This window comes from Gekko japonicus, unplaced genomic scaffold, assembly GCF_001447785.1.
Source record: "Gekko japonicus isolate JY-2015 unplaced genomic scaffold, Gekko_japonicus_V1.1 scaffold1482, whole genome shotgun sequence".
Classification (NCBI taxonomy): Eukaryota; Metazoa; Chordata; class Lepidosauria; order Squamata; family Gekkonidae; genus Gekko; species Gekko japonicus.
In genome coordinates this window covers 81,451-90,928 of record NW_015169822.1, presented here as the reverse complement: position 1 = coordinate 90,928, position 9,478 = coordinate 81,451, and the positions used below count along the sequence as shown (strand labels likewise).

General features: G+C 40.6%; 1 protein-coding gene across 1 annotated transcript in view; it reads right to left on the bottom strand.

Annotated features, from left to right (window-relative positions):
• Window positions 1-9,478, bottom strand: part of SVOPL (SVOP-like) — a 45,199-nt gene that overhangs the window by 19,128 nt on the left and 16,593 nt on the right. Inside the window, exon 9 of the mRNA XM_015417213.1 lies at window positions 6,904-6,977. Within this exon, the coding sequence (XP_015272699.1) occupies window positions 6,904-6,977 (74 nt within the window). The remainder of the gene's footprint in view (window positions 1-6,903; window positions 6,978-9,478) is intronic.

Below are 9,478 nucleotides of genomic sequence, written 5' to 3'. Positions count from 1 at the left end.
AAGATGCCTCCCCCCTTTTGCTTCCCCTTCTGACATCACGTCCGGTGATGTAAGGGGGCGTGGCATATGCTAATAGCCTAGTAGCTCATTAGCATATGATATGCTAATGAGCTCCTAATTTGGGGCTCCAATGGAATAGCTGCTATAATATCACTAATTGTGTTTGTCTGTGTCCTTTTTATATCTCTGCTACCTGGCATTACATTTCATGACACACATGGCCCAGCCTGACAAAGTCCAATTTATGTCAAATCCAGCAATGGAATAGCTGCTATAATATCACTAATTGTGTTTGTCTGTGTCCTTTTTATATCTCTGCTACCTGGCATTACATTTCATGACACACATGGCCCAGCCTGACAAAGTCCAATTTATGTCAAATCCAGCTCCCATAACAAATGATTTCAACACCCCTGCTTTAAACCATCCTCTGGAAAAAATTATTTAGATATATTGCATTTGGGGCATATTTCCACCCCAAACCAAATTCCCCATATATCTAGAGGTTAGAAAAGTCCCACAAAGTTTTATTTTGATTTTGGTTGTCATGAAGGGCTAGTTCTATCCACATCACTTAAAGCAGTTCTCCGGATCCCTGTTACCATAATTTCATGGAGCGGAAACATGCCCCAAAGGGGTACTGAAATACCCCAGTGGCAAAAAATGTGTAGATTATATGAGGTTTATTTTCTACTCAGCTGCTTTGTCCCCCAGAAAGTACACTCCCAAGTAGTAAGTGGCCAAAGTAGCTTACTACAGTACAGGTGTCAATGTCCTAAGAGGAAAAGGTTCTAGGGCCACTTTGTTCTGCATTTTGCTCCCCCTCCACCTCAGAGTGTATTAGAGAGGACACCAAAACCCTAAGCTCTGCATACCTTTTTTTTAAACTTTATTTATTTATTGGGTTTTCACATTGTTACATACAATGGTATGAACCAAAGCAATGTTGTTTACAGTATGTTGTGAGTCTATTAACACAACTTATTATTTATCCATGTACACACTCTCATCCACCTTTTAATGTACAACTCTTCATCTTTTCCTTGTGTTATTACAGATAATCTATCCATTTCAGCCATTTCCAACAATTTCAATACTAATTCTTCTCTTGAGGGAAGCCTATCTGATTTCCAATTTTTTGCAAATAATATTCTAGCAATCGTTAGGATATAGGTTATTAAATACCAGTCTTCTTTCTTACAACTGTCAGGAATAATATTTAGCAGAAACATTTCTGGTGCAAAGGGTAGATCTACATTTAGTATTTCCATAAACATTTTATGTATTTTAACATAAATAAGATCATAAGAGACGCCAATGTTGGATCAGGCCAAAGGCCCATCCAGTCCAACACTCTGTCTCACACAGTGGCCAGAAATACCAGTGCCATCAGGAGGTCCACCAGTGGGGCCAGGACATTAGAAGCCCTCCCACTGTTGACCCCCCCAAGCACCAAGAAGACAGAGCATCACTTTCCCCAGAGCCCCTATCTATACCTTGTGGCTAATAGCCACTGATGGACCTCTGCTCCATATGCTTATCTAATTCCCTTTTGAAGCCGTCCATGCTTGTAGCCGCCGCCACCTCCTGTGGCAGTTTACAACCAGAAGTTATGGGTCATTTCACACCTCCACCACAAATGATAAAAAGTTCCAACACTATGTTTACATTTCCAACAATTCTTTGATACATTTGGATAACATTTTGCAATCTTATCAGGTGACCAGTGCCATCTATGAAACATCTTATATAAATTTTCTTTAAATGGTATAGCTCTCATAAATTTAGCTACTTTCCAAATGTTTGACCATTCATCTAGTTCTATATTATAACCCATATCCTGCATCCAATTAATCATTGTTGTTTTTACAATCTCATCTTGCATATATTCCTCTAGCAAAAAGTTGTATAATTTTTGGATCATTTTATCGTTAGATGACAGTCAAATCTTATCTAAATCATTTTAGTTTCATAAAAGCCGATTTTATGTCTTTGTTGAATCTATTAGTTAGTTGTACCATTTCCCACCATGTTATTTTTATATTTTGTGTGTGAAGTTTCTCCTCTGATTTCAATTTATTATCTTTCTCTAATAATGTATTGTAGCTCTCTTGTTTATCCTTGGTGATCAGTGTGGGCTTTATAAAGGCTTCTAAAGGTGAAACCCATTTGGGAGTTTTCTCGTTAAAGTGCTCTTTTATTTCTTTCCAAGTTTTTATTAACACACCTCTAATTGTATGTTGCTGAAAGTTTGTATAGACTTTTTCCTTTCCATACCAAACATATGCATGCCATCCCATAGACAAGTTGTGGCCTAATTTTAAAAGTCTAGTATTTTCCAATAGTAACCACCCTTTTATCCACCCCAATGCTACCACATTATAATATATATTCCAGTTTGTTTATCTGCAAAGAAGCTCGCAAAAGCCTCGCAGCCTATGTCCAATTCCCTAATATTTTGTCTGCCCTGAGGCAAGGATGTTAAAGACCGAATTACCCTAAATAGTTGGGCCGGGCGTGAGCTAGCAGACGCAATCGAGGCCGCATAGAAATCTCTCTTTGCGGCCTTGACTGCCATCACATAGGAATTCATAAGCGTCCTGTAGGATGTTCTGGACACTTCGTCACGAGCGCGACGCCACCGTCTCTCTAGCCATCTCAGTTCCCGCTTCAGCGAGCGCAACTCCTGGGTATACCAGGGTGCTCGCCTCACACGGGTGCGGAGAGGGCACCTGGGAGCGATCTCGTTGATGGCTGAGGAGAGCCGGCTGTTCCAGTCCTCCACCAGCTTACCTTTTTTAGATATTTCCATAGATGATATTTTTTGTATTTGTTCTTTTTGCTTCTGTGTACAATTTTTTGTTAATTCATCTTTTTATAATTTATTTTAAGACTCGCTATTTGTCCATATTCTTGAATTGTTTCTATAAGGTGGGATAAGGATATTAATGGTTCCTCCACTATGAAGACCAGATCATCAGCAAATGCTTGCAGTTTAAATTCCTCTTCTTTTATCTTAAGATGTCTTATCTGCTTATTTTCACATATTAAATAATTTAATGTTTGTAGAGTAAATATGAACAATAGTGGAGATAGCGGACAGCCTTGTCTCGTATCTTTTTGTATAATAATATTTTGGGTTACATCATCATTTATTATAACTTTTGCCAATTGAGTGGTATATATTGCTTTTATGACTGTAAAAAATTTAACGCCACAATCCCAGGTTTCCAACTTTTGTAACATAAAGTCCCAGCTAATGTTGTCAAATGCTTTTTCGGCGTCCAAAAATATTGAAGCCAATTGTTTTTCGGGATGCATTTCATAATATTCTAAAACGTTAAGAATGGTCCGTATGTTATTTTTAATTTGTCTTTTCGGTAGAAAACCTGCCTGATATTGGTGTATAATTTGTGCTAACACTTTTTTCAGTCTTGTGGCTATTATTGCTGCAAAGATCTTATAATCCGCATTTAGTAATGAGATTGGCCTATAATTCTTAATTTCTTTTTCATCAGAGTTTTGCTTATAGATTAATGTGATCACCAGTTTGGTGTAGTGGTTAAGTGCGTGGACTCTAATCTGGGAGAACCGGGTTTGATTCCCCACTCGTCCACTTGCACCTGGCTGGATGACCTTGGGCAAGCCATAGCTCTGGCACAGCTGTTCTTGAAAAAGAGCAGTTTCTGTCAAGAGCTCTCTCAGCCCCACCTACCTCACAGGGTGTCTGTTGTGGGGAGGGGAAGGGGAAGGAGTTGGTAAGCCGCTCTGAGACACCTTTGGGTAGTGAAGGGGGGGGTATAAATCCAATCTCCTCCTCCTCCTCCTCTTCTTCTTCTTCTTCTTCTTCAATGCTTGATTCCATGAGTCTGGGAGTTTTCCCATTATTGTTATGTTATGCAGTACTTCTTTAAATGGCAGTATTATTTGGTCTTCCAATTTCTGATACATCTCCACAGGTAGTCCATCCGGTCCTGGTGTTTTGTTTTGTTTTTTGTTTTTTAATCGCTTCTGTAATTTCACAAATTGAAATTCTTTCATTTAGTATAAGTTTCTGTTTCTCATTAAAAAAATTGTATTCCATTTTTGAAGAGATTCCTTTTTTATTTGTCTTGTTTCTTTTGCGAGTATAGCTCTTTAAAAAAGCTTTCTGTTATAAATTTTAAATCTCGCAACTTATGTTTATCTTCTCCTTTCTCATATCTTAATGCTGTGATAATCTTTTTTCCTTTTTCTTTCCTCAATTTATAAGATAACCATCTAGTTAGTTTATTTGCATTTTCAAAGTAGTAGTGTTTGGCGTACTTTTTTGCAATTTCTTCCATCAATAGTAAGTTCATTTGGTGTTGTAACTGTCTTAATTTCACTTTTATTTTCCCAGAATCCTTAGTTTTCTTCATCTGATCTTCTGTGGGGGGTTTTGTTCCCTAGATCTCCATATTGCTTTCTTCTTTGTTTATTTTTCCAAGCCACTTGGTTTATAAGCCAACCTCTTATAAATGCCTTGAATGTTTCCCAAACTGTTTCAATCAATATATCTGGTTGTATATTCCTTTTGAAAAAGTCTTGGATCTCTATTTTGGTTTTCTTTATAAACTCTTCATCCCGTAGTAAGTTGTTCATGGACCATCTTGTCTTTATCTGTGCTCCTTGAACTGTTAACATTAATGGACTATGATCTGCGAATGTGTTTGAAACTCTGCATACCTTGCCTTGTTGAGCTTTAGTGTTTTTAGCGTTTTTCTCCCAGTGTGGCAGACTTCCAGTTTGGGAGCCTGGTTCAGAGAAAATATGCTTCAAACTGCAGCGTACCGCAAGGTAAGGGGTAACCTCTCAGCTGCATTTCAATAAAGATAACTCAGACCTGAGAAAATCCTAGAACCATTATGAGTTTCAGTATGTTCTGTTTTGTTTTTCTGGCTTGGCTTTGAATAGGTCAGTTACACCTCAGTTCCAAGGTCACTGCTGGAAACTTATTTCTCAAGTACACAGGCTTCAATCCAAACAGAATACAGATAGAAGGAGCCTTCAGCTTTCCTGTCACTTGGTCTTCTCCACCTGAATTTGCCCCAGGGGCACTATTAACCCCATTTGGGGCTGCACATGTACTGGTGCACATGTACAAGCAATCCAAACTTATATAGAATCAGAAAGCCCTCCCCACAGTCACTGAGATAGAGCAATGATTGACAGAAAGTGAAAGCACTATAAAGAAACATCAATAGGGTTGATCCAGTTTGGCAGGGACGTTGGTTAATTGTTCTGGATGGATGATGTCCCTGCCACAGACATATCTATAGAGGTGCTCTTTTCTGTCACTTTTTTTTTTTAACCAGAACATTTTATTCGTATTCAACCATAAAGTATAACAACAAACAGCAAAAGTTACAGAAATCTACTTATCCTACCAATGCAATCAAATATACAATCAAAGAGAGGTTCCACGGAACAAAGCCATAAAGGTCATAGAAACATTAACCCAATAGCAACAACTTATACTTCGCATTGTAAATAGTTTTCCAGTCAAAATCATCAAAAGTGAGTTTTTCGATGATGGGATACCATTTCCCAACAGGACTAAGTATTTCACATTCATTTTGGTCTGTGGTGTTATAAATAGAAATGGTGTCATACAAAAAGTATCTCCAAACTTTATAAAGCCACACATTCACAGATGGAGGATCTTTATCCTTCCATTTCGTCGCTATAGTGCTCTTAGCAGCTGCTAATAAGATATTTATTAATTGTCTTTGATTGTTTGAACAAACCCCTTCCGGCCACAGGTGTAAGAGCATGAGTTTCGGATCTAGAGGTATGTCATAACCTGTGAGAGTAAGTATTTTAGTTTTCACGTCCATCCAAAACTGTCACTTTTCATCCACTGTCCTGCTACCCAAGTAAATAAAATCACTGAGGTGTCAGGATAATTGTCAGAGGAGAAGTTTTCTATTCACTTCCATCCCTGGCAACAGTAACCCCTACAGGAAGGAAAAGCATATTATCCAGAAGTCAAGTAACAGATGATTCAGATCGACATATGCATGCATATGTACGTATAGAACAGCAAACCAGCTAGCTCAGATAACAAGCAAGATCAAAAACAGACAACAAAAAGTATGTGAATTCTAGAAAAAATGTGCATAATAATCACCATTAAAATATTTGTATATCTTGATTATTGGGTCTGGGCTGTTTTTTCAAATGTGCTATTCTGAACAGGTAGGCAAGGGTTTGTGCGCATGCAAATGGAACTATGTGCCAATATTGTGTGCTTGCTGTGTCGATATCCCTCCAGTAATTCCATCAACAGCAGCAAGAGAGGAATACAAAAACCAGATTTAGAATGGGTGGAAGGAGGAAAGAGGCAGACAGTGCCTGCCACTGCCAGACAAACACGCATTCCATTATATCCCAGTGCTCAATCTCATTTGCTGTGCTGTGTGTGTCTTTAAACAATTGTAAGTTACTTAGATGCAATAGAATAAGATTGCTGGCTGAATCTCTGGCACTCCGTGTCTGCATTGCAGTCCTGTACAATAGAGCCATTTCAGTGGAACTGGAGGTATGCTTCATCATCTTCTGTGTGTTCATCTTTTATTCACATGTCATTTCCAGTTAACAGGAAAAGAAACAGGCTTTCCATAGAATGTCATCCGCTGTCATTTGGGACTTTGACCTGTGATACAGAGACAGCTGGTAGTGCATTGGTCGCTTTATGGGGGGGGGGGAAGACTGGTGAATTCAATCACCAGAACCAATTTTCTCCCATTCTAATTGACTATCCTGTGAACAATGACTTTCCTCTTTAAAATGCATCTGAACTAACTCCCTCAGTATGTTCCATCGATTTCAGTTAGCCTAGGCACACAGTCATCTGAAAAGAACAACTCAAAACACATTTACCATATAATCCAGATCTGCAAAGTTGTCCGTAAGTATTTGGGATCCATTAAGTCTTTGAATCGACCTCTTCTTTCCTGAAAACAATCATTTAAAGGTAGAAATAAGTTAGGAATGCACCATTGAAACCTATCTATTTCTAAAGTACCAGGGCTGGAAGCAGTTTCAGGACTATAATCTAATGAAGTCAAACAGTTGATGGAAAGATGGATTTGTTGGTGACAATTAACCAAGACAGTAAACTGGAACCTTCATTTATGGTGGCTCCCAAATGGTGCCAGTTGTGGGGGACAAACAATAGAAGGCAAACTGTAGCCATTTTTAAATGTTATGTTACATTTGTTTGTTTATCAGATTTATATCCCACTCCATCTCCCCCGAAAGGGACTCGGGGCAGCTAACGGCATATAGAATACACCAATAAAAACAATGCAAAGATATGATAAATAATCTTTAAAATATAAAACAGTTAAAAACCTATCCCCATTAAAATCTATCCACTGTCAAGCAGGGTAGGACGCATGGATGATGAAGACACAGCTGAAGTATACTGGCTGACTGGTGGAACACAATCATCCAAAGGCTGCCTAAAAAAGAGCAGCTTTACATGCCCTGTGGCCCAGAGAAATGGCAGCTCGCTGACAAGGAGTAGGCCCTTGCCCTTGTTGGTGCAAGGTGGGCAGTTCATAGACCAGAGACTGTCAATAAATTCAGAGCTGAAGATTGGAGAAGAGGGGGAGGATCATACCAGGAGAGGTGGTCCCAAAGGTATGAGGGTCCTAGGCAGTTTAGGGCTTTAAAGGTAAATACCAACGCTTTGCATTGGCACCAGAAACTAATTGGGAGACTGTGTAACTGCCATAGGATAGGTGTTATATGCACTGACAGGGACACTCCTGTCAGCCATCTGGCAGCTGTGCTCTGGACCACTTGTAGCTTCCGAAGCATCTTCAAAGGTAACCCTGCATGGTATTCCAGTCTCGAGTATTCCAGTCTCGAGGTGACTATGGAGTGAATAACCATGGCAAGGTCCTCCCGAGACAGATAGGGAGCATTTTGCGTAGATGGCAAAATGCAATCTTTGTCACCAAGGATACGTTTGTTCATGGAAAGCAAAGAATTAAGACACACTCCCAAATTCCTGACAGAATCGACTGTAGAAAGATGGACCCCATCAAGAGTCAGTAGAAGTGGCCACCCCAGTGGTCAAGACTTCCCCAGCCACATAATCTCATATGGATTTAGCTTCAAGAAACTCTCACCTAGCTGTTCCACCAATGCATCCAGGGAGGAGGCCAAGATTAGAATTCCAGCTACCAGTCACTCTTTAAATAAGAGGGAGGGCTGGGTATCATCTGTGTATTGATGGCACCCCACTCCAAACCTCCTGACAATCTCCGCCAGAGGGCACATATAGATGTTAAATAACGTTGGGGAGAGAATCAGCCCCTGCAGAACTCCACAGGTCAGTGCCCGCAGTGATGACCACCCCTGATTACCCTGTGGGACTGACCCTAGAGGAATGAGGAGAACCAGCTCAAGGCCATACCCCTCATACCCAGGGAGACTAGGTGGTTGACCGAGACCAAATGGTCTACTGTGTCAAAGGCAGCAGACAGATCCAACAGGATCAGTAGTGCCATCCCACCTGCATCAAGGTGTAACCAGAGATCATTAATCAGAGCAACCAGAGCTGTCTCAGTCTTGAACCCCAGCTGGAAGCCACACTGGAAGGGATCTAGGGCAGATGTCTCTTCAGGAATTCCTGGAGCTGTTCAGCCACTGCTTGCTCAATCACCTTTCCCAGAAATGGAAGATTAGATACTGGGAGGCAATTGGCTGGGTCCCTCTCGTCTAACAATGACATTGCAGGAGGGGTGTCACCACTGCCTCCTTGAGGGAGCTAGTGAAAGAGCCCTGGGAGAGTGAGGGATTTATAATGTTCCCCAGAGCTCCTCCTACCACTTCCCTGGAGGCTTTCATCAACCAAGAAGGGCAGGGATGTTCACACATACTGGGAGCCCAGCAACTATGCACAGATTCTCCTGATGGGGATGGCCAACCTGTTATTTGAACAGGGGCAACACAAAAATTTTGCATGCACATCAGGCCTTGATGTACACCAACCCACCACTGGACTTCCCATGGTCCTGGCGTGTGTGTACCAAAGCTAAACACACATGCAAAATACACATATAATCTCGGTGACTGTGCTTATCAGGAGCATCCCAGCCAGGCAGCACCTGCTTCTGATACAGATTTGCTGGGCTACTGGTATTCATGGAATTGCTGGCTATGCGCTGTAACAATAAAATTCATTCATTCATTGGTATTCATGGACATACTCTCTGAAAAGAGCTATCCATACATGACATTGTTGACAATTTGTCATATAGGAGGGCTGGAGAAATTATTCATATGAGATGCCACAGGTAGGTGTCAGTTTCAGATTTAGCTCAGCTCAGTTAATCCGAAAGCCATTCCAGTGGAAGCTGCGTGGAAACTGAGCACTGGCATGACCCAGTCACCGTTCAGCACTTCTAAGGAGCTGATTCAGGGTTAGAGAAAGATGGAGCTG